Here is a 25,193-nt window from a genome sequence, read left to right as displayed (position 1 = left end):
TATGTTCATTAGTCAAATTTATGACACTTCCTAGTATCCCAAAAGTGTGGCTAAGTAATTCTACCCAAGAGACTCATATCAACTACCACTTAGGCTTCAAGAAATGTAAATGAAGAGGTAGGAAAAACCCTAACATAGGTCACTACCCATCATATTGACAGACACTGCATGCAATTTTGTAAAACAAAACAGTTTAAATCATAGGTTCAAGATGGTCAAGGACACTTGCCTTTTACCCAATGCTACTCAATGTTGTCGAAATCTTGGTGTTAAAGTCCCTCGAACTGCTCTGGAACGTTATTGACTAATCGCGAGAACTACCCACAAACAACAAAAAAGAAGACTCTGGTATGTTATTGACTATGCAAGGACCATCTTAGATTATGGAAGGGATATGCTGAGATCTAGTCTGGGCCACCTATGATGGATCAAAAAGGCCGAAGATTGCGCTTCTAGGTTAAGGATACTACCGGTGACTCTATGTAGCGGTGGTGGTTCGAGTTTCGTTGAAGACAGCGATCGGGCGCGTAGCCACTGACATCGATGTTGGGATTCGATGGCATTTCAGTGAAACGAGGGAAGCATGGCGTAGAACGCGGAAAGAATAACTCAGCAATATGGTTGGTTTTGGAAGCGGTCATCTGAGGTAGGGGCAAAACAACGATGACTACTGCTAGGTTTGGTGGTGAAGGCAAACAGACGAAGCAATGAAGATTGTCGCGTTCCAGGAGATTTGTAACACCAAGTTTTAAACGGCCAAAACCGGGCACAACACATGTATTCCAGGATCTAGTTTCATACATGTGCTTACATCATTAGTGTTATCATCACAGTGCCATTATTACAACATCGTATTTAGCTTAATACAAAAGGACCCGAGGGTCTAAAAGAAAACACAGTGGAGAACAAAAGGGGGGGGGTCTTCAGTGCCAGTGGCTCCATCTTCTACAGCCGTCGACCAGGGCACCACAACCTTGATTAGTAGCTTCGGGTCGAAGTTGTCGTCGTCGAAGGCTCCAGCTTCATTGACGGCTTCTGAACGGTGGTAGAATGCAGGGTAGGGGACAACAAGTGTGAGTACAAAGATTGTACTCCGCAAGTGTAGGGAAAAACATGATATGCGGCTTAAGTAAAGGAAAGGCTTGACACTGGCTAACAGCACTAAGCAACTATGACTTGTCTATGACTCCAACAACAGGCATCCTATTTACTAAGTGTGAAGACACTTCTATAACCAAAGGGATATGACACACCAGATTCTCGCACATCCAGTTCTTCCACTGGCAACTGTTCTTCGGGAACTCTTAAACACTTCTTCAACTGTGATACATGGAACACATCGTGTACTCCCAAAAGTTGAGGTGGTAACTCAAGCTGGTAAGCTACTTCTCCTCGTCTTTCCAAAATCTTGTACGGACCAATAAACCGAGGTGAAAGCTTGCCTTTGACTTTGAATCTGCGTAGTCCTCTGATCGGTGATACTTTGAGATACACGAAGTCTCCTACTTCAAAAGTCAGTTCCCGACGTCGATTATCTGCATAACTCTTTTGTCTTGACTGTGCTATTTTCAGATTATCCCGAATCTCTTGCACTTGTCTTTCAGCTTCTCTCAGAACTTGTAGACCAAAAACTTGGCTTTCTCCGGTCTGATTCCAGAACAACGGGGTTCTACACTTCCTTCCATATAAAGCTTCAAAAGGGGACATCTTGAGACTAGCCTGGTAATTGTTATTGTATGAGAATTCCGCATAAGGCAGATTCTTGTCCCAACTATTACCATTATTCAATGCACATGCTCTCAACATGTCTTCAAGAATTTGATTTACTCTTTCTGTCTGTCCGTCAGTTTGCGTGTGGTATGCTGAGCTGAAATTCAATCTTGTATCCATAGATTCATGCAATCGTTGCTAGAACCGTGAGGTAAACTGGCTGCCACAATCGAATACAATTATCTTGGGTACCCTATGCAGACACACAATTCTAGACATATACAATTCAGCTAGCTTCGGACCTCGATAGGATTCTTTTACTAGAATGAAATGAGCTACTTTTGTCAACCGGTCAACTACGACCCATATAGAATCAAGTCCTGATTGCGTTCACGGTAGACCCACTATGAAGTACATGCTAATTTCTTCCCACTTCCATTCAGGTACTTTCAATGGTTGTAGCAGTCATGCTGGTCTTTAGTGCTCGGCTTTGACTCGCTGACAGATATCACACAAAGTCACGTATTCTGCCACTGCACGTTCCATCACATACCACCAATACTGATCTTAAAGATCTTGGTACATCTTGGTACTCCCTGGGTGAATGGAATATGCCGAATCATGGGCTTCCTTTAGGATTGTATCCCGAATAGATTTATGTCCAGAACACAAATCCTGTGCTTATACCACACTGTGCCTTGCTTATCTACAAAAAAATCTAGGGCTTTGCCAACTTTAATGAGCTACTTGATTTCCAAAATCTTTTCATCCTCAAGCTGACCCTTTCTTATTTCTTGCTCAAGCGTCGAGTCTATTTCCATTGCAACCATCTCGGTGTTGTACACCATTCCCATATTTAACCTCTCGAACTCTTTGCATAGCTCGGGACTCAACTCTTGAAGAGTCATTGCATTAATTTGAGACTTTCTGCTCAAGGCATCAGCTACTACATTTGCCTTTCCTGGGTGATAGTTTATTCCCATATTATAGTCCTTGATAAGCTCTTACCATATGCGCTGCCTGAGGTTAAGATTCGGTTGAGTGAAAATATACTTCAAGCTTTTATGATCAGAATAGATCTCACATCTCTGACCAATCAGATAATGCCTCCAGATCTTGAGTGCGTGAACCACTACAACTAGCTCCAAGTCACGTGTCGGATAATTCTTGTCATATTTCCTTAACTGCCAGGATATATGCAACAACATGACCTTCTTGCATGAGCACACATCCCAAGCCTTGACGGGATGCATCACAATACACCAAAAATGGCTTCTGAGTATCTGGCATGATCAAAACTGGTGCTGAGGTCAACCTCTTCTTTAATCCATTGAAAATAGCTTCTCGAGCTGTTGTCCACTTGAACTCTGCTCCTTTTTCTAGCAGTTCTGTCATTGGCTTCGCTATCTTGGAGAAACCTTCTATGAAACGACGATAGTATCCTGCTAGACCCAGAAAACTGCAAATCTCGGATACATTTTGCGGTGGCTTCCAATTCAGATCATCTCTTACCTTGGACGGATCTACAGACACACCTCCTGCTGATATGATGTGACCAAGGAAAGGAACTTCCTTTAACCAGAACTCACATTTGCTCAGTTTAGCATACAACTAGTTTTCCCTGAGGTTCTGCAAAACCATCCTTAGGTGTTCCTCGTGCTCTTCTTCATTCTTGGAGTAGACCAGGATGTCATCAATGAATACCACAACAAACTTGTCCAAATATTCCATGAAGACCTTGTTCATCAGATACATGAAGTATGCTAGGGCATTGGTCAGCCCGAAATACATCACTGTGTACTCATACAGACCATACCGTGTAACAAATGTTGTCTTGGGGATATCCAAAGCACGAATTTTCAGCTGATGGTATCCAGATCAAAGATCAATCTTGGAAAACACACATGCGCCAATCAGCATATCAAACAGATCTTCAATGAGGGGCAGAGGGTACTTGTTCTTGATTGTTACTTCATTCAAAGCTCGATAGTCTATACGCATCCTCTGTGTACCATCTTTCTTCAGAACGAAGATTGCTAGGGCTCCCCAGGGTGAAGAACTGGGGCGGATAAACCCTTTGTCTAGTAGCTCTTGGATTTGTTCCTTGAGCTCAGCCAACTGATTGGCATCCATTCTATATGTCCTCTTGTATATAGGAGCCGTTCCAGGTACTAATTCAATTACGAAATCAATTTCTCGATCATGTGGCATACCTGGCAAATCCTCTGGGAAGACGTCAGGAAATTCACTGACTACCCTGCTATCTTCCACTGCGTTGGCTTTGTTTAAACTGGCATTGATAGCTGACTCTGTCATGGCCTGAAACTCCACCTTGGTTCTGTCTGTATGTGTCAACTGAACCGTCTTCGTAGCACACCCGATGACTCCTTTGTACTTGGTTAGCCAATCCATCCCCAGAATGATATCAATACCCTTGGACTCCAGAATGATAAGGTTGGCCAGAAAGTCTACCCCCCTTATGCATATACTTATTTTAGGGCATACATGGCTTGATTGCATTTTTCCTGCAGGAGAATTTACTAGCACTCGATTTTTCAATTAAGACCTTGGCAACTTATATGTATTAAAAAACTGATATGATATGAATGAATGCGTAGCACCGAAATCAAATAATACTGTTGCAGGATGAGAGTTGGCAGAAAACATACCCAGAACCACGTCAGGAGCTCCCTGGGCTTCCTCCACTGTAACATGGTTCACACAACCATACATTATGTTCTAGCGAGGCTGCTATTGCTGGTTGTTTCCCTGGGCTTGACCTTGCTGCTTCTTGGGACACTTGTTGGTGAGATGCCTGAAGTTGCCGCAACTGAAGCAGGGCCCAATGTTGCTTGACCCTTGGCTGTTACGGTTCTGCGGCTATGGCTAACTGTTATTGGGTCGCTAGTGCTGCTGCGGGAACCTGGGACGAGACTGCTACTGCTGCTACGGCTGCACTGGCAGCTTGAACAAGCCTGTACCCTGATTCTGCATTTTCTGCTGCGGCCTTTGTGACTGATTTTGCTACTGGTGGTTCTGCCCTCCATGGCGGAACATCGGACCAGTGGCAGGGGTGTTGAAGCGGGGGCGGGTGTTGCTGCCAGAAGACTGGCCCTACAGATGGCGCTTACGCTCTTCACACAGATTCTGGCGCTTCTTCTCCATGATGAATGCCCTATCTACCAGCTTCTGGAAACTAGGGTACTCATTGGTAGAGAGGGCATACTGCAGACTAGTGTTAAGACCCTCAAGAAAGCAATCTTGCTTCTTCTCATCCGTGTCAATGTCGTTGGGGGCGTAGCGAGACAATTGAGTAAACTTCATGAGGTACTCCCTCACAGACATAGGTCCTTGCTAGAGACTAAGGAATTCCTTCCTCTTTAGCTTTATTTCTCTGGCGGGGACATGGTGAGGGCGAAAGCTGTTCTGAAACTCTGCCCAGGTGATCTCCTAGGGATCCTCATGAGCGGCGGTGTAAGCAGTCCACCACTCCTGAGCTGGCCCAATCAGCTGGTGGGATGCAAAGAGGACTTTCTCCCTTCCATTGCACTGAGCTATCTAAAGCTTGTTATCGATTGTTTTTGGCCAATCATCTGCCTCCATTGGCTCCACTGCCTGAGAGAAGGTAGGTGGCTGGGTGCTCAAGAAAGTCTGGAGCTGGGACTGTGGCTGCTGCGGTGGTGCCTGCTGAGCTTGGGGTTGCTGGTTGATTGCTTGGACCAAGCCTTGAAGAAGATTCATGACTTGGTTGGCATCCATGATGGGTGGCGGGGGAGGAAGATTGTTGTTGTTGGCAGCGTTGTCATTGATGTTGTCATTGGTGTTGTTGTTATGTCTGGTGTTCACCATCTGTTGTCGCCAAGGTACGGGGAACATAAGAGAAAAGCAAAGGTGGAAAATGAGACAAGTACAGAAAAGAACTGATAGGAACTGAAAGAAATAGAAGGGAACAGAAGGAAACAAATAGAAAGAACTCCCAAGTATTATATTATTAACTGATGAAAATGCAGAGGGGAAACCCCTACATCACACCAACACTTAATCAAAGATCCAACTCATAACAAGGTTCACACTACACACTCAAGCACAAGCACACACACGAACAGACGACACAAGACAACTAGGACACCCGGGACTAAATGACTTATTCAGCTAGGGACATCCTCCTAGCTCGACTCTACTCCTGGCCTGCTGTGCCTGAAGGGCCTGCAACATCTGCCTAACAAAGCCTCTTGCACGTAGGATAGCGGGGCGGTGCAGGCGCAGGTGCCGGTGCCAGGGGAACCTCGTCGTGGTGCTGGTCAGGGTCCTGCAGCATCATCCTAGCTCATAGATCATCTGCTCGTGCTCAGCGTGGCACTGGTGAAGATCCTCCAACTCATCGAGTGCTCTGTCCAGCTTAGCGTAGAGGGCGGTAGTGAGGTGGACCTGCTCTCTCAGACGGAGATCTGCTCCATTGGCCACGGGTGCGAATGTGACCTCCAGGCTGCCTGACGGGCGCTGCGGGAACTTCCCGAATTGGGTGTGGCTGAGGTCCTGTCTATTCTCCCGGTAGAGAATAGCCAGAGCCTAGCGAGCTGCATCCTCGATCCTTACCTCGAATGTAGCTCTGAGGGCGGTGGCAGTGTGGACTCGGTGAACTCGACAAAGACCGTCGTCGAAGGGCTTCTTGAACATGGTCAACTCCACTGACCAGGAGTAACCACGTCGTCCAAGCGGAACCCTGACACCTCTGAAGAGTGGAGCGTCGTGGTAACCAAGACCGTGCTGCAGGTACCACAGAGTGCAGGTGAAGTACCCAGCCAGCTGTCCGTCGGAGTAGAACTTAGTTGGGGGTTGGTGCCTCCAGACTGCACCAGTAGGAACTTCTACGTCTGGCACAAGCATGCGCTTGTGCGGGGTGATCTTCGTCCAGGCCATCTAAAATTTTGAAGAAAGATCGAAATCAATAACCATTTTATAAAGAGCAGTAAACTGAGAAAAGAAAAAATGGAACAAAAACAACTTTGCAAAAGTAGTTTGTACAAACATAAGTCCTTAGCGCGTCCATAGTATCTAGGCTGCATCCTACGGTCAACACAGCTCTGATACCACTTCTGTAACACCCAGTTTTATATAACCAAAACCGATCACAACACATGTATGCTAGGATCTAGTTTCATACATGTGCTTACATCGTTAGTGTTATCATCACATTGCCATTATTACAACATCGTATTTAGCTTAATACAGAAGGACCCGAGGGTCTAAAAGAAAATGCAGTGGAGAACAAAAGGGGGGGGGGGTCTTCAGCGCCAGCGGCTCCATCTTCCACAGGCGTCGACCGGGGGCACCACAACCTAGAACAGCAGCTCCGGGTCGAAGTCGTCGTCGTCGAAGGCTCCAGCTTCATTGATAGCTTCTGAATGGCGGTAGAATGCAAGGTAGTGGACAACAAGTGTGAGTACAAAGATTGTACTCCGCAAGTGTATGGAAAAGCATGATATGCGGCTTAAGTCAAGGAAAGGCTTGACACTGGCTAACAGCACTAAGCAACTATGACCTGTCTATGACTCCAACAACAGGCATCCTATTTACTAAGTGTGAAGACACTCCTATAACCAAAGGGATATGACACACCGGATTCCATCTGACTACCAAGACTCACCAGGTAATTCCATTACCTGGCTACCCCAACAATCCTGAAGAAGTCCAAACTTGCTCTTGTCTGTGAACACGGTTGATTGCACTGCTTTTCCCACGAGTCGTGATTCCCGTGTTGCTCCATACTTCTGGGGTGTGGAGTCGGGGTCTCACTACAAGGCCTTTACAAAGCTCCCTCTAACCTGCAGGCACCCACTGAGGTTTCACCGCTAACAGACAATTACATTGCTGCTGAAGCCCCCTCTTGTGCCTCTTATACCGACCTATGGTGCCCACAAAGCTAGAAGGTGACTAATTAGTTGGTCAGGCCGTACCCATATAGGCCTCGTGGTTGTATGGATATAACTTGGTTACATGTCCAAGAACCGGTCCTTCGGACCCCACACAGATACAAACACAAACATGCCATAGGCTCCACCTCAAACCATCCATTCTGTTGGGGATTCCTATACCATGTTGCTAAAAAAGAATTACCATCTCCCAACATTATTGCATAGTTCATTAGTCAATATTAAGATTTCCCAACGAAGACTGCACTAGCATAAACTACCCATTTTCATAACATGATGAGCAACGGCGACAAGGAAACATTCATTCAAAACTAGTAAACCCTAATCATGGGACATCATATTTGACAAGCATGCATATTGAAGGATAAAAACTACACCTGCAAATCCTAAAATAGGATAAATATGCTCAAGGACACTTGCCTTCGACAAGGTGCTACTCAACGTCCTCGAAAGCTTGGTCTTGGAGGTTACCGAACTGCTCAGCTCCTAATCGACAAACCGGAAAAGCACACACAAAACAAACTTCTAAGAACAGTACACCAAACAGTACAGAATCTAAGCAAAAACCCTATAAAAATATTCTACACGTCACTACAAACATTTGGACGCGAAAATCACCAAAATCGGAGCTAGGAGCAAAAAGTAATAAGCATTTGAAGTTATAGGGGCTATTATGCAAATTTTACTTATTTTCCACAGAGACCCGAATTGTTTTTATATTGAAAAGTTGAATTATGATGCAGTAAAGATTTACTGAATTGATTTTCTACTAAAAGCCATGGAATAAGTCTACAAGGCTTGCGGACCACGGCCACTTGGCCGGTGCACCGGTCCATGGTGGACCGGCTTCATAATCCCAAGGGGTATCTAATCTTGACCGCTGGATTTGGAACCAACGGCTGGAGTTTAATTGGGGGGGGGGGGGGGGGCGCCGACAGCACACAGAGAAGGGGCGACGGTCGACGGCGGTGGGGCTCGCCGGAGTAGCGCGAAAACGCGCTACCAGCCTCTGTTCTCGACGACGAGCGGCACAAAAGAGAGAGGGGGAGAAAGGGAGTCTCATAGCTGGATCGGTGACGGTGGAGGGGGCTCCGGAGACGGCCGGTGACAGGGAAGAAAGGGCGGCGGCACATGGAGCTCGGTGCGGTGGCCGATGGCGACAGGAGGAGCTCCGAGCAGCTGCAGGAGATGATGTCCGAGCCTCTGTGACACCGAAGGAGAAGGAAAAGAGGTCAACAATGATCTGGCACGGCCGAATTAAGTCGGCGGCGGAGCTCTTACCGGCAACAATGGTGGCGACGACGGCGAGCTCAAATCTATGCACAAGAGAGAGGGGAAAAGCGTTCTTCGGGTGCGGAATGGTGCAAGGAAGGCGAGGGTGGGCGTAAATAGCCGAGGGAGGGAGAGGGACGGCCGAATTTGGGAGAAATGGCCGGTGGCCCTAAATGCAGTCAAAGCTTCGGTTTCCATGCAAAAGTAAGGGGAATCAAGGGGGAAACGGTCAGGGAGGAGGAAATGGAGGGTGGGGATCATGGTGCCGTGCTTTAATTCATGAATCAAAGTGCGGGGAGGCGGAAATTGGAAATGGCGGTGGGATTTGGGGGGCTCGGGGGGGGGGGGTCTGGCGAGAGGTAGGGGATGGGGAGCCGGCTTGACAGGCGGGTGGCTCGCTCGGTGCAGCTCGGCTCAGCCAGGCCTGCGTACAGGGAGAGAGAGGCGGGGAGGGGAGCAGCTAGGGCGAGGGGGGTGCTGGCTCAGCTGGGCCCCACTTGGCAGCGGCAAGGGGCGGGAAGGGGGCCGGCTTAGACGGGCTGGGAGGCCGACTGGCCTTGCGGGCCGACGCGGGAGAGGAGGGCGATCCACGTGGGAAGGAGACAGGGGAGGGGAGATGGGCCGAGGGAGAGAGAATCGGCCCAATGGCAATTTCCTTTTTAGGAATTCCTTTTCCAATTTGATTTCAAACTAATTTTAAAAAGGGGTTTAAAGCGGTGAATTCTAGTGAATTTTTTGCAAACTTTTTTCACACAATAAAACCTTAATGCATCTACAACAGCATGAATGCATCAAACATTTAACCTAGGAAAAAATAAATTTAGAAATTATTTTTCCAATTGAGCAAAATTGCAACCACCTAATTAATTTCTAGCAACATTTTAAATTATTGCAAAAATTGAAATTTAGGTTGTTACAAGATTTGCTATGAAATTTGAGAAAACTTTTGAGCAGAGATGTTCATATATCCCGGGAACACAATGCTATGGCATTGGTTTTGTTAGATCATCCCCTGAGAGGAAGAACGATCAACGGAGGTGAGATGGGTGATGGTTGCGACATACTGTGGTTGGCAATCACGTTCTGGTCGTGTCGCTGCACAAACGGGGATGGGCTCCTAGGGTCATGTATAAGACTCAATGGGACACGTCGTGACGTAGTTGGTGCATCCATACAGCTTTCGGATTGACTGGGAACACGAATGCGAATGCGAATGCATATCTGGTGCATGCGCAGAACACATCCAGAAACCGGACAGCGGGTATGTTGACCTTGATTTTAATGTTTTGGCTACTCTACTGGCCGACCTGATTGGTGAGGGCATGGGGAACGCTGGTGAAAGGGAATGCGAACAATGCACTAGTTGGCCGGGAACGTCGATGCCAATCTGCTATAGCTCGGCTCTCCATGACAGCGACGACCGTTGCAGCGTAGATCAGGCTTTGGTCAGGGCTAGGGCTTGGCTAGGGACTTATTATGATGATAAAATAGTAATATGGGAGGAGAAGAAAGGGGTCCTCACCTTGCTTTGATTATCGAGGAAGGAGGGTTCACATAGAAGACGACGAGGTAGCACATCACGGGCGGCGGCGGCGGCGGCTCCACAACCGCGGTGCACGGACAGGGCAGCAGCGGCGTTTACGGCTTGGTGGCATGGAATACGTGTAGGAGAGGGCTTGCAACTCATATTTATAGGGCTAGGGGTCGCTGGTTGAGGTGGAGTCCAAGCCGAACATGAATTGGATTCGAGTTCGAGTCGGTTACCGTTTCCTTTTTCGCAGCTCTCTATCCCGAGGATGATATCTCCACCATCCGGACTCCAAATTGGACGTTTCTAGACTCTAAATTGTCGAAAAGATCTACAATTTTCATATTCATTAGAACTTCTGAAAATACCATCTTGATTTTCAAATATGCACCACAAGATAAACTGTTTGAACTCAGATTTATCTGCACAACACTGATTTCGGGGGCCATAACTGTCACGTCCCAAATTCCATAATCACATAATTAAGGATAATTATGCTTCTTAAGCATTATGTTTAATTTTGTGTAATTCGTTTTGTGGCTCTAGAGCGATTCGTTTAAAGTCATTCGGATGAGACAAAAAGAAATTAAGGACATAAAAGAATTAGTCACAGTTAAAACAGACCTCTTTCTCTCTAACATGTGGGACCCACTCAGCCCCACACCTTCTCCACTCAAAAAGGAGCAGGTCACCTCCTCCCTCTCTCTCCTCCCTCACTCCCACACGTGCAGCAGCAGCTGGGAGCTCTCTCTCAAGCCCTCTCTCCATTTCTTCTCAAATCCGAGCTCTAGAGAAGGATTGAAGGTATGCATGTGGTACCATTGCATTCTAGAGCTCATAAGCTACTCATCCATCTAATTCATTTTTGTTTTCTCAAAAGATTCGAACCAGATTCGATGTCTTTTGGTGTTCTTGGTTGAAGCACAAGGAACATTGGAGTTCTTCGATTTCCCTCCATTTCCTCCACTTCCCGTCGGTCACCCAACTCCACAAGCATCTAGAGTAAGTCTCTTAGGCTCCCTATTAGAGGGTGAACTCCTCGAGCGGGGATCCGGAGGGACCACCTTTGAGATTCGGCCAGGGCGATGATTCTGAATCCGTTTTGTGGGTGAAATAAATGGGCGTAAATGAGATGCAGGTGGAATGGAATGATCGGATGCATGAAGTAGTAAATGCTCCGGTGATTTTTAGATAGGTTCGGGCCGCACTGAGCGTAAGACCCTACTCTTGTGTGTATGCTATAAATGCTTGAGAATGTCTCTCTGAGTATCTGCTGGGTTACAAGAATATTTGTCTAGTCTAGAGCTTCGTGCTCCTTATTCTTCGGTGCTCGTCCTCAGCTCGTACTGAACTCTACCTCCTCTGTGCTTCACACTTGCCTTTCTCCGAGGAGCCCGCCTGGCTTATATGCCCACTGGGGCGTTAGCATGCCCAGAAAGGATGGTGCGAGTTCCAAGGCGCCATAAATGGAAAGCAACCATAATGGGCTGCTGCGCGAGGTGACGAGGATGGTTGAAAACACGTCCCCGTCTGGTCTTGTTCGTCATCATGCTGTTTTTCAACGGGCGCCGCTGGGAGGGCCCACCAGGCAGCTACCAAGCAGCCCGGCGTGCCCGCCCGATCAGAGCAAGCCTGACACAGCAGGGCGGTAGGCGGGGCGCCTTGGGCTTCGCGATATTATCCCGTGGCGCGCCAGATGACGCGCGATGGGACCCGTGCATTAAATGTCCCCACGCCTCCCTGCCAGGCCGTGGCAGGGGCTGACAGCAGGCGTGAGGGGGAACAGTTGGAAGTGACAGGCCACGCGCCCTCTTAAATGCAGCATCAGGCCTCTCACCAGCTGACACCTCACCGCTGGGCCTCTGTGGAGGCCACTGGCGAAGGACTTCTCAAGCCCTCAGGGAACCGAGTGCTCGAGGGCCACTGTTCACTACCCCGAGCACTCTTTCCCAGACACGCCCTTTCCTGATCCTCGGGGAATCGAGTGCTCAGGGGCCACTGTTCACAGCCCCGAGCATTCTCTCCCGGAACTGACTGTTCGGGTCCTCGGGGAACCAAGTGCTCAGGGGCCACTGTTCATGGCCCCGAGCACTCTCTCCTGGAACTGACTGTTTGGGTCCTCAGGGAACCGAGTGCTCGAGGGCCACTGTTCATGGCCCCGAGCACTCTCTCCCGGAACTGACTTCCCTTGGGTCCTCGGGGGACTCGGGTGCTCGGGGGCCACTGTTCGCAGCCCCGAGCACCCTCTTCCCGATACTTGGCCTTTCTTGTCGTTGGGGGACTTGAGTGCTCGGGGGCCATTGTTCGCAACCCCGCGCACTCTCTTCCCGGTACTTGATCTTCTCGGGTCATCGGGGAACTCGTGTACTCGGGGACCACTGTTCATGGCCCTGAACACCCTCTCCCGGAACTTGGTCTTCTCGTCCCTCAGGGAGATAACCCCCATGGGAGGGCGCCACATGGCACTCTGCTGTTCTGGCCTCGGGCCTCGGGGACCCCTGGTTCCTGTGTCACCGACAGCAGCCCCCGGGCCCATTGGTAGGTGATGGCCCAGAGACTCCGAATGGGGCCCTCGTCTTCATTGAGGCCGATCCCAGCACCGATGCCACGTGGCCTATTTTCAGGCGTTGGTCTCTCTGGCCCAGGCGTCTGGTACGGCCCAACGGGGAACCGAACGGACACGTGTCCATCCGACTCCCGAGGCGCGTGATAACGAGGCGGGTGACGTGCGTGGCAACTGCGCAGATCGAGGATAGTGCGTCTGGCAACCGCATGGATCGAGGGAGATTCGCCTGGCGCCAGCGCTGAACGAGGAAATTCATCTTGCCGAATGCGCCGTGGAAAGCGCCGTTTGAAATCCCCAGGATATAAAAAGGAGAGGGGAGTGAACCGTTGCCCCTTTACGCCATTCTTGCGATCAACACTCCTGCTTTCTTCTTCCTTGCGCTCGAGAGCTGTCGCTCTTCCTTCGGCCCGCAGCGCACTCTTTCCCCCACCCATTCCAGAACACTCCCCACCCCCGAAAAAATGCCGAGGGCAGGAAGCAGCCGCCGTGACAAGGGGCCCGACAGCGTGCTACTGGAGTCGAGGATTGTCAATAAGGAGGGGGCGGAGAAGGTCCGCAAACTCATGGTGCCCGAAGGCCAGCGGGAGGCGTTGGTGGTTTCGCCGGCGAGCTTCCCGCCCATCACGGACCGACTGGAGTGCATCGTCGTATTCTTCTCCTTCGTCAAAATTGGGCTAGTGCCACCGTTCCCCACATTCTTCCTCCAAGTACTGGACACGTTCGGCATCCAGCTGGTCCACCTAAGTCCAAACTCAGTGGTCATCTTGGCCATCTTCGCGCACTTCTGCAAAATGTTCGTGGGAGTGCCGCCGTCGGTGGCCTTGTTCTGCCACTTCTTTGTCCTGCAGCTGGCCGGGAAGACGAGAGGATCCTCCGGCGTGGACGTCGTCGGCTGCTGCAATTTTCGGCTACAGGACGGGCTGGCCGAGCTATACATCCCACAGATATTGCAGAGCAAGTGGGAGGATAGGCGATGTGACTGGGTCTACGTTGACGTCAGTCCCCATGACTGCCTCACACTGCCGGAGACGGCGGCGGAGCCCCATAGGCCGACCTGGGAGGTGGCCCCGGCGGAGGACGAGCGGATGAGACCAGTACTAAACCGCATTGATGATCTGCGCTGGGCAGGGCTGACGTTGGTGATGGTGGTGGCCGATTACTTGCGCCGCCGCCTGGCGCCCCTGCGGGAACGGGCCCGCCCTTGCTGAATGTACACGGGCCCAAACGACATCACCAGGACCCAAATCGGTGAGGACGGAAACATGGATGAGGGAGCGCTGGCGGCCCTGCTTAGGGAGGTGACCGTCGTTGAAGACCTCACCCGGGCGGTCCTGCCCCGGAAGCAGCTGGTGCTCTGTGCGGACCCGGGCCGGGTGGCGCTGCAAGCGACGCTGCCGGAGTTCGACGCCCAGGGTCTAGTGGACCGTCCGGGGCGCCGGAACCCAGGGACTATCCAGATTCCCGGGGTGGGGACGCTGCGGGCGGTAGGCTGCAGACCGGTGGCAGGCCGCAGGCCGGCCGTGGAGCTGCTACAGGCAGCAGCCATCAGGCCGGCAGTAGAGGCACCGCCGGTAGCGGAGCGGCAGCACTGGGGGACAAAGGAAAACGCCCCGGGCGTTCTTGCCACAGCCGTTGTCCTTGTCGTCACCGTCGCTTCCACGTCAACGGCCGGCAGCGGGCGGCGTGAAGGAGGGAGGCCAGGGCGGCCAGTCGTCGGGCGCGGAGTCCGTAACGGAGGCCAGGTCCAGGGCGGGGGAGCCCAAAGAGCAAGGCCGGGTCAGCGGCGCTACATCGGGCGCTCGGGCCAACCCGCCGCCGGAGGCAGGCTCCACGGCGGCCCCTCAATGGCCCGGGGACCAGAGCCCCCACCGAAGAGGAGGAAGGCGGACCACGGGCTGAAGCCGCAGGGCCTGGACTTCAAAATTCCAGAGTCTCGGTGGCAATACCGCGGACCAAAGTCTACGTAAGCTCTTTTCTTCTCTCGAGCGTGTTTGCCCGGATATCAGTTTAGGGTACGAACCTTTTCCGTTTTCAGGCCGTCCATGGATCCCATCAGAGCCGCAGGCACCGCCCTGCTTTGAGCCGAGGGCAGCGGCAGTGCCCGAGTAGCCGGCGCCGTTCGAGCCCGCCCCGAGCACTTTGAGAGCGGAGCAAGCAGCCACAGTGGAAGTGGTCGCGGTGAGGGCGGCGCCGAAGTGGCAGTCATCAGGGACCCCAAGCGCCTCTGCAGAGAGGGCTCGCACGGGACCCAGCGCCCGGCTATCATCAAGCCAAGCCCCGGAACCCCTCCGAGACGTACTCGGAAGCACCCGGGAGGTTATCGGGTGGTTGGAGGTGGCCGTGGCGGTGGAGCGAGCGGAGCTTGATAGGGACCGCGCCACCCTCGTTGAAGAGAGGGGGTGGCTAGAAGAGGTCGGCTGGCTCCCGTGGGCCCGCATCTCCTCGGCCTGCGCAACCCACGAGAGGGCAATGCGCGCGGTGGCCGAGGAGCAGGAGGCATTGGAGGAGGTGCGCGACAAAGCTATTGCCGCACAGGAGGAGGCCAGCCGCTTGGAGCAGGCATCGCGGCGGCGGACCGCGGAGCTGCTTGCTCGGGAGCGGCTGGTCCGTGCTCGGGAAGAGGCGTTCGGCCAACGCGAGAAATCTGTGGAGTCTGCCCGGGTAGACTTAGCCTACCGAAGCGATGAGCTCGAGCGTAGTCACGCCGAAGTCCACCGTCAGGAGGAGGAGGTCGTGATCCGCGAGACTGACGTTGAGATCATGGTGACGGCTCAAGACGCTCGGGAGGAGCAGAACACAAGGCGCGAAGCGGAGGCCGCCTCGACGTCGGTGACCCTTACTGCTCGGGAGGAGCAGGCCACCAAATGGGAGGTCGAGCTGGCCGCCCGAGAGCGAGCCCTTGCTGCCTTAGCCGAGCAGTTGAACCGGGGACAAGCTAAAGCCCTGGCCACCAGCGGTGTCCCGACCAGCGCAGCCACGAGGGTTAGCCTTGATGAACGACTACAAATCACGAGGGATGAGCTCGAGACTGTCGTGGCCGAGTGGGCCAACGTGAAGCTGATGATGCGAGACATCCTTCGTGAGGCACGGAGGTCCGTGGGGTAGCCGGGCTCGGGCGCGTCAACGTGGGCGAGAAGGGGATAGACCAAGAGACCATCGGCCACCTCGCCCTTGGCTTCGAAGTGATCAGCCGATGCCTCAAGGCTCTACCGAGGGCTATGCAAGAATTGGCGTCCTGAGAGGGTCGCGCTCTGGCCTAGGCAGTGGCTGAGTAGGTCCTTGCCTACTACCGAAGCCGAGACCATGCCTTCTCGCTGGAACCGGTCCGGTAGGGAGTGGTCGAGGCTGAGGAAATGGCAGCCCGGGAAGCTGTCCAGGACGTCGCCGTCGAGGTGGCGGCGTGCTTCATGCGGGAGCCACCGCCAGAACTGAGCAGCGGCAGCAGCAGCGAAGCCTCCTCGCTGCCTTCAGAGCCTGCTGACTTAGATTAGATTTTTTGTTTTTTTTTATTGTTGTAAATATGGGAGTGATCCCCTCCAGAATGGTTCTTTTTTGAAATATAATAGAAGCCTTTCTTCGGGATCGAAACTCCAATGCTTGTCTTGATGTCATTTTTCCGCTTTTCACTTGATGTCCCAAGAAGTACTTAGTCGGATCGAGCCTGACCTTTCTTCCCCAAGGACGAAGTTGCCCCGACCACTCATCGCACGAGTAGTCGGAACAATCCGAGCATTCAGCCCCCGAGCCCTCGCGATTCCGTAGCTGCTAAGTCAAGAGACAAAGGCACGAACTTCCTTGCTCGGGAGATAGGTCGATCCAGCACGGAGCACGCCACGACCAGTGAACACTTTCCCACTTTGTGACCTCTCGAACAAGCAGACCTCAGACACGTGCGAGCGGAGATGCGACCAAGAGTCCCCACGGTTTGGTGGTGTCCGGGCTAGGACGGACCAGACCAATCACCGACAGCCCGCTCCTGGGGTCTAGGCGGTCCCGACCACTCTTTTCTCAAGTGGTAGGATTACCCGAGAACTCCAGAGGCTCGGTAGTGCCCAGGGTAGTGCCAAGCCGGCCGAACACCACGGCCACCATAAAGGACCTCGGTCAACCATCGCCATCTGTACGGTACACCTGACCACTGTCTATTTCTGTCGTTCCGGGAAGAGCGAACACATGGGTGGGGTTTTGTGCGCGAGGAGACCATCTCGCCAAACAGATTAGAGTGCGAGGGTCCCAAGGATAACTCGGGAACAATAGTTTACTGAGTAAGTAAGAAACAAAATTCATATGACTTTAGTCACTCACCGGACAGCTGTCAGCCTTTCGACCGACTGATCCAGGAGGGGTACGCGCTCCGAGCTCAGGGTACCTGGGAACTTGGTTCCCTCGTACGGAGTTCCCGAGCACTAAAAAGCATGAGAGGGAGCCAGGGGCTAGGCAGTCCTGACCACTCATGCTCGAGTGGTAGGACTGCCCGAGGACCCCATAGGCTCGAGCAGCGCCCTGGGCACTGAGGCCCTTGCGGTCGAGCTGCTTTATTCTTGATTGTTGATCTGTAAGCTTGAGAAAATAGGGAAAGATTCTTTGTTTGGTACGCTTTGTTAGTGCGGTACTCATTATAGACTGCTCTCATTTTTGACCCGAGAACTCTCGAATACCCGGACCGGTGAAGTATACAGACAGAGGCATAATAAGGAGGTCCTATGGTTCGGTGGCGCCCGGGATTGGACTGACCAGACCAAGCACCGACAGCCCGCCCCTGGGGTCTAGGCTATCCCGACCACTCTTTGCTCAAGTGGTAGGATTATCCGAGAACCCCAGAGGCTCGGTGATGCTTGGGGCACTGCCACGAAGCCTGACACCACAGCCTACCACAACAGACTTAGGTCAGCAGCAATTGCCTGCGCGCATACCGATCGGGATTCATTTTTATCGACGGGAAAAATGAGAGAGCATGTTTTTCTCGCACAATCAAGCATCTCACCAAACAGATTAAACATATGGATTCTAGAGAGAAAATTTGAAACAAAGGTGTATATTGACAATTTTGTACAGAAGTGGTAACTTATATGGTTGGTAGCAGCACCCGGCCAACTTGGGTGGGGGGATCCTAGGCCTGGCTGGCCCGAGCACCAACATCCCTGCCTAGGTATAGAATTTGTGTAGATGCTCAATGTTCCACGCGTCTGGGAGTGGCTGCCCATCCTCCGCCGCCAATCGGAACGAGCCTAGTCGTGCGACATCGATCATGGTAAAGGGGCCTTCCCACATAGGGGACAGTTTATTTTTTCCTTCGCGCGATTGAGCGCGTCGGAGAACTAGATCCCCAACATCGAGTGACCAGGCCCAGATGCGACGCTGGTGATAGCGCTGCAGGCTTTGCTGGTATCTGGCTGCTCGGATGGCGGCATGTCACCGGTGCTCTTCCAAGTAGTCAACGTCGTCGCGCCTTCGTTGTTCCTGTTCGCCTTCGGAGTAGGCATTCACCCGAGGGGACCAAGAGTGAGCTCAGAGGGGAGGACCGCCTCAGCACTGTACACGAGGAAGAAAGGAGTGTCCCCGGTGGCGCGGCTTGGCGTGGTCCGGTTGGCCCATAGAACAGCAGGTAGCTCGTCAATCCACCCTTTGCCGTGCTTTGTGAGCACGTCGTAGGTCCAGGTTTTGAGCCCCTTCAATATCTCAGCATTTGTGCACTCGACCTGCCCATTGCTCCGAGGATGAGCGACAGAGGTGAAGCAGAGCTTGATGATGAGGTCCTCGCAGGAGTCCCTGAACAGGGCACTTGTGAACTGAGTGCCATTATCGGTGATGATTCTATTCGGGATGCTGCCAAAGCGACTTGTGATACCGTGGATGAACTGAGCGCTGTGTTCTTGGTAACCTTGATGACTAGAACCGCCTCCGACACTTGGTGAACTTGTCGATGGTGACGTACAGGTACTCATAGCCCCCGATTACTCGGGGGAATGGACCCAGGATGTCCAGCCCCCAGACCGTGAAGGGCCATGACAGGGGCATGGTATGGAGAGCCTGAGCTAGCTGGTGAATTTGCTTTGCGTGGTACTGGTACGCCGTGCAGCGCCGAACCAACTCGGAAGCATCCTGGAGAGCTGTAGGCCAGTAGAAACCTTACCGAAAGGCCTTCCCGACCAGCGTGTGGAATGATGCATGGCCATCGCACTCGCCTTCGTGGATCTCATGAGAAGCTCTCTGCCTTCGGCCCGGGTGATGCATTTCAGGAGGACACCGTCCGTGCCGCGCCGGTAGAGATCCCCATCTACTATGGCATAGCGTTTGGACTGCCGTGCAATCCTCTCGGCAGAGGCATCATCCCCGGAGGATATTTTCTTTCAAGTACCCTCGGATCTCGTCGATCCACGAGGCATCTTGAGAACCGCCGGTAAGTGCAGCGCACTCACCGGGCGGCGGCACCCTAACGGGATTCCCCACTGAGGGCGTCGCCTGGGTTCCCTCAACTAGGCTCAAGGGTTCCCCTTAGTCCTGGTCGGCAGGCAAGATGGAAGGCCGTGTGAGCCTTTCTTCAAAGGCTCTGGCAGGGACGCGTGCCCGAGAAGAGGCCAGGCGAGAGAGGTCATCAGCTAGAGCGTTGTCGCAGCGAGATATGTACCGTAGCTCCAGGCCATCGAAGTGCCTCTCCAGCCTCCTGACTTCCGCCACGTACGCCACCATCTGAGGATCCGTGCACTGGTATTCCTAGGAAACTTGATTGACTACCAGCTGGGAGTCTCTCTTGACCAGGAGGCGATGAATCCCAAGGCCCACCGCAGCTCGGAGGCCAGCGATGAGGCCCTCATACTCCGCCATGTTGTTGGTTGCTCGAAAATGCAGCTGCATGACGTACCGGAGTACTTCACCCGTTGGGGAGGTGAGAACCACTCCAGCCCCCGTGCCTTCACGTGTGAGGGAGCCGTCGAAGTGCATAACCCAGTACCCGAGCGCATCGTGCCTGGGATATGCGGAAATTTCTTCATGACCGATCTCGGGGACGGGCGTCCACTCTGCCACAAAGTCAGACAGCGCCTGGCTCTTAATTGCCTGGCGACTGGCAAATTGCAGATCAAACTCCACCAGCTCCACCGCCCACTTGATGATGCGCCCAGTGCCTTCTCAGTTCCGGAGGATCGGCCCTAATGGATATGTGGTGACCACCGAGACCTTGTGCTCCTGGAAGTAGTGGCGCAGCTTCCGGGAAGCGACGAGCATGGCATAGAGTAGCTTCTGGGCTTGAGGGTACCTTGTCTTGGCGTCTTAGAGGCCTTCGCTGATGAAGTACACCGATCACTGTACATGGCATGCCCGGACTGTGGCTTCACCCGAGGGCTTGTCACAGCCCCCAAGCTCGGCGCCTTGGTCGGGGCTAGCTGAGTGCTTGGGCTCGACTCCCTAATCGGGAGGAATCGATTGCTCCAACTCGACTCCCTAGTTGAGAGAAAATGAGTGCTTGGGCTTGACTCCCTAGTCGGGAGGAGCCAGGCACTCGGGCTCGACTCATTGGTCGGGAGGAGCCAAGTGCTTGGGCTCGACTCCCTGCTCGGGAAGAGCCGCGAGAACTGGAGACTTCTCAGGGGCGGCCAAGAGCTGGGACCCAGCACCCTGCTTTGAGCACTCATCACGCTCCACCACCAGTACCATGCTCACGACCTGAGGAGTGGCCGAGATGTAGGACAGTAAAGGCTCACCCTCGGAGGGGGCCACCACTACGGGCGGTGCGGTGAGGTACTTCTTCAAGTCGTGGAAGGCCTGCTCAGCCTCCGGTGTCCAGTCAAAGTGACCGGTCTTCTTCAAGAGTTTGAAGAGGGGGAGTCCTCGCACCCCGAGCTTAGAGATAAAGCGCCCCAGGGCCGCCATGCAGCTGGTGCGATGCTGGACTTCCTTGAGTCGAGCCGGGGGTCGCATCTGTTCGATGGCCAGGATCTTCTCTTGGTTGGCCTCGATTCCTCGGCTAGAGACCAAGAAACCGAGGAGCTTGCCCACGGGCACCTCGAAGACGCACTTCTCGGGGTTGAGCTTCAAGTGGGTAGTGCGGAGACTATTGAAAGTCTCAGCCAGATCTTCTAGCAAAGGTGGTGCGGTCTCGGGATTTGACCACGAGATCATCGATGTAAGCCTCGATGTTGCGGCCAACCTGCGAGTCAAGGGTAATGCGCATAGTGCTCTGGAAAGAGTGGTAAAAGAAGTTTATTCCTCGTCCACTATGGCCATGCGGATTTGGTGATAACCAGAATTTGCATCTAAAAAACATAAAAGATCACACCCCGTAGTGGCATCTATAATTTGATCTATGCAGGGTAAAGGAAAAGGATCTTTTGGGCAAGCCTTGTTTAGGTCGGTGTAGTCAACGCACATGCGGAGCTTGCCGTTGGCCTTCGAGACGATGACTGGGCTCGCCAGCTACTCTGGGTGGAGGACCTCTCGGATGCAGCCGGCGTCAAGGAGCTTGCTTACTTGCTCCCGGATGAACTCCTGGTGCTTGGGCACCTGTCGTCAGACTTTCTGTCTCACCGGCCGTGCGTCGGGGCGCACAACAAGGTGGTGCTCAATCACCTCCCTAGGGATCCCGGGCATATCGGACGGCTACGAAGCAAACACATCAACATTAGCCCGGAGGAAGGCGACGAGTGCGCTTAACTTTTTGTTGCCCAGGTCACCGCCGATTTGGATGACCTGGGAAGCGTCTTCGCCCACCACGACCTCCTTCTTAGGAATGGAGGCGTCGGCATCGACTCGGGGTTTGGATGAAGAGGGTCCCAGGACCCCTGAGTATCCTTCGACCTCGGCCCGAGTAACTCGGCGTAGGAGATGGCGCTGCCAGTCTCGGTGGGCACGGAGATGGGGCCCGCAGGGCTCAGCATCTTAACCGTGAGGTATGTATAGTGTGTGACCACCATGAACCAAGCGAGCGCCGGGCGCCCGAGGATGGCGTTGTAGGGGAGGGGGACTTCTGCGACATCGAAGATGACGTTCTCCGTCCAGAAATTGTCCCAGCTCTGAAATGTTACGGGCAGCTCGACCTGCCCGAGGGGCAGGGTATGCCCTGGTGTCACCCCGTAGAAGGGGAGCGATGGCTTTAGGCGCCCGGAAGGCACCTGCAGCTTCTCGAAGGCCCCTCAGGAGAGGAGGCTGTGTATGCGCCTCCATCGATGAAGGCGACGGTGTGTTCAGGCTCCTGGAACCCAAGATCTTGGTTCTCAGGGGCGGCTCCGTCGCCGTCGTCCCTTCGGCACTCTTCGCGGTCTTTCTGGCGCCGCTCAATGAGGCCCTTGACCGAGCGGCACTCCGTGAGGTCATGCCACTCGGTCTGGTGGATCTAGCACCACTTTCTCGGCTTGGGTCTCGCAGGAGCGGGAGCCATTAAGGGAGTTGGAGCCCTCGCGGGCGTGGGGCATCTGTCGGCTCCGCACGGCGCGTCGGCCGGCGGTCGGGGCCCTCTATCGGCCTACGGGTATAGCCCTCAGCCGGCACGACCGAGACAGCCTCGCGCCTTCTTCTCTTTTTCTTTTCCTACCTATCAGAGCAGGATGGACCTGGTTGATCGGCAGCGGGTTGCTCAGGGCACGGAACGTGCCACGCCTGAGCCTTCGCCTCCTTGGCGCACTTGTCGACCAACGCGAAGAGCTCCGCGGTGGTCTTAACTTCGTGCGTGCCTAGCTTTTCGAGCATCCACTCATCACGGAGTCCTTGCCAGAATGCGACGATAATGGCGTGGGGGGTTATCCGTAGCGTCTCCCCCTCCTGCTGTTTTACGGCATGGAGGTCGCACTCCAGGCCAGGGCGCGTGAATGTGCCCTGAAAGTTAGCCACAAACTGGTGGCAGAGGTCATCCCAGGAGCCGATGGATCCTGGGGGTAAGTTCGTAAGCCAAGAACGGGCAGAGCCTCTCAAGGCTACATGGAAATAATTGGCCATCACCTTTTCACTGCCGCCCCCACTTGGACGGCGGTGGTGTAGATCTGGAGGAACTCGATAGGGTCTATGGACCCGTCGTACTTCTCCGACAGTTTTGGCTTGAACTTCGTGGGCTAGTTGACCCGACGGAGCTTGCTAGTGAAGGCGCGGCAGCCTGTGCCGTACTCTGCAGCGCGGGCAGCGCCCTTGGGCGGTGAACGCCGGTGAGCCGGGGAACCCCGGCGGTCATGGGCCGGCATAGAGGAGGCTTGGTCCTCTGCCTCGGCCTCGTGCTGGGACTCCTGTTGGCGCTTAAGGGTGACGCGTGCATCTTCGACGACCCTCCACTCATTGAGATGTAAGCGGAGGTCCTGAGCTCCAGTTGTGGCCAGGGGGGCGGCACTCCGCTTGGAAGCCCCCCGGCCGGTTCGGCCGCCACCTGAGGATGGTCCGGCCTTGGTTGCGCCGCGGTGGGAGATGGCACGGGAGCTTTCGGCCAGCACCTGCCGGTGAGCCGTGCCCACCAGAGCTGCCACTTCTTGGAGCCAGTGGCCTTCTGGGGTTTCCCCCACCACCTGGACAGGCGAGTGCCTGAGGAGTGCTTGCGCAGCAAGCAGCGCGCTCCCAGGACTGGCATCGCCAAAGGCAAGCCTACGCCGTAACGGCGCCCGACGCTGTCCAAACGTGGATCTCACGGAGTTTCTGCCACTTGCTGAGGGTTAGGCGGTGCGCCTGCAATGGCGGTGGTGGCCCTGCGGGCCCAGCGCTATTGTCCCCATGAGAGGGGAGCACTGTACGGGTGGACTGGGGCTGCTGCTGAGGAGCAGCAGAGATTGGGGCCTCCTGAGCAATGGGCTCCATTTCTTCACTGGAGCTGGAGCCGGTGCATCAGAGACGTTGTCCACCTACCATTTTTTCTATAGAGAACAAAACAAATTCAGGGATGCAACTCCCTTACCTGGCGCGCTAGCTGTCGGAGGGTGAACTCCTCGAGCGGGGATCCGGAGGGACCCCCTTTGAGATTCGGTCGGGGGGATGATTCTGAATCCATTTTGCAGGTGAAATAAATGGGCGTAAATGAGATGCAGGTGGAATGGAATGATCGGATGCAGGATGTAGTAAATGCTACAGGGATTTTTAGACAGGTTCGGGCCGCACTGAGCGTAACACCCTACTCCTGTGTGTATGCTATAAATGCTCTGAGAATGTCTCTCTGAGTATCTACTGGGTTACTCCACCGGGCAGCCACCGAGCAGCCCGATGTGCCCGCCCGGTCAGAGCAAGCCTGACACAACAGGGCGGTAGGCGAGGCGCCTTGGGCTTCGCAATGTTATCCCGAGGCGCGTCGAATGACACGCGATGGACCTGTGAATTAAATGTCCCCACGCCTCCCTGCCAGGCCGTGGCAGGGGCTGCCAGCAAGCGTGAGGGGGAACAGTTGAAGTGACAGGCCACGCGCCCTCTTAAATGCAGCATCGGGCCTCTCACCAGCTGACACCTCATCGCTGGGCCTCTATGAGGGCCATGGGTGAAGGACTTCTCAGGCCCTTGGGGAACCGAGTGCTCAGGGGCACTGTTCACTGCCCCAAGCACTTTCTCCCAGACACGCCCTTTCCTGTTCCTCTAGGAACCGAGTGCTCAGGAGCCACTATTCACGGCCCCGAGCACTCTCTCCCGGAACTGACTGTTCGGGTCCTCGGGGAACCGAGTGCTCGGGGGCCACTATTCATAGCCCCGAGCACTCTCTCCCGGAACTGACTGTTTGGGTCCTCGGGGAACCAAGTGCTCGGGTGCACTGTTCATGGCCCCAAGCACTCTCTCCCGGAACTGACTTCCCTTGGGTCCTCGGGGGACTCGAGTGCTCGGGGGCCACTGTTCGCAGCCCCGAGCACCCTCTTCCCGGTACTTGCCCTTTCTTGTCGTCGGGGGACTTGAGTGCTCGGGGGCCATTGTTCGCAACCCCGCGCACTCTCTTCTCGGTACTTGATCTTCTCGGGTCATCGGGGAACTCGGGTACTCGAGGACCACTGTTCATGGCCCCGAGCACCCTCTCCCGGAACTTGGTCTTCTCGTCCCTCAGGGAGATAACCCCCGCGGGAGGGCGCCACATGGCACTCTGTTGTTCTGGCCTCGGGACTCGGGGACCACTGGTTCCTGTGTCACCGACACTCCCCATGGCAAGAATTCGTGGTTTGGTTGGTCGATTTCGAGTTTTAGAAAAGGTTCATGAGTTTTTGAGGTTTTGAACCAAAATGAGGATTTGATTTAAGATGAGATT

At 53.8% G+C, this 25,193-nt stretch overlaps 1 protein-coding gene across 1 annotated transcript; it reads left to right on the top strand.

Annotated features, from left to right (window-relative positions):
- Positions 1-15,478: 15,478 nt before the first annotated feature.
- LOC133905990 (vicilin-like seed storage protein At2g18540) lies at positions 15,479-16,500 on the top strand. Its single transcript, XM_062347803.1, has 2 exons — positions 15,479-15,991; positions 16,342-16,500. Exons 1-2 carry the CDS (start codon positions 15,479-15,481, stop codon positions 16,498-16,500), a joined length of 672 nt encoding a protein of 223 aa, XP_062203787.1.
- Positions 16,501-25,193: the final 8,693 nt, after the last annotated feature.

This window comes from Phragmites australis, chromosome 23 (genome assembly GCF_958298935.1).
Source record: "Phragmites australis chromosome 23, lpPhrAust1.1, whole genome shotgun sequence".
NCBI classification, from domain to species: domain Eukaryota; kingdom Viridiplantae; phylum Streptophyta; class Magnoliopsida; order Poales; family Poaceae; genus Phragmites; species Phragmites australis.
Note: the sequence above shows the minus strand (reverse complement) of the source record. Positions and strands in the feature narration are given on the sequence as shown.

What these genes read in the sequence shown, in the direction of transcription:
- LOC133905990 (XM_062347803.1), top strand. Translation starts at nt 15,479, where the DNA reads ATGCGCGCGGTGGCCGAGGAGCAGGAGGCATTGGAGGAGGTGCGCGAC. An exon ending in CGACCAGCGCAGCCACGAGG is followed by an intron (nt 15,992 to 16,341) that starts GTTAGCCTTGAT and finishes CCGGTCCGGTAG; the next exon opens with GGAGTGGTCGAGGCTGAGGA.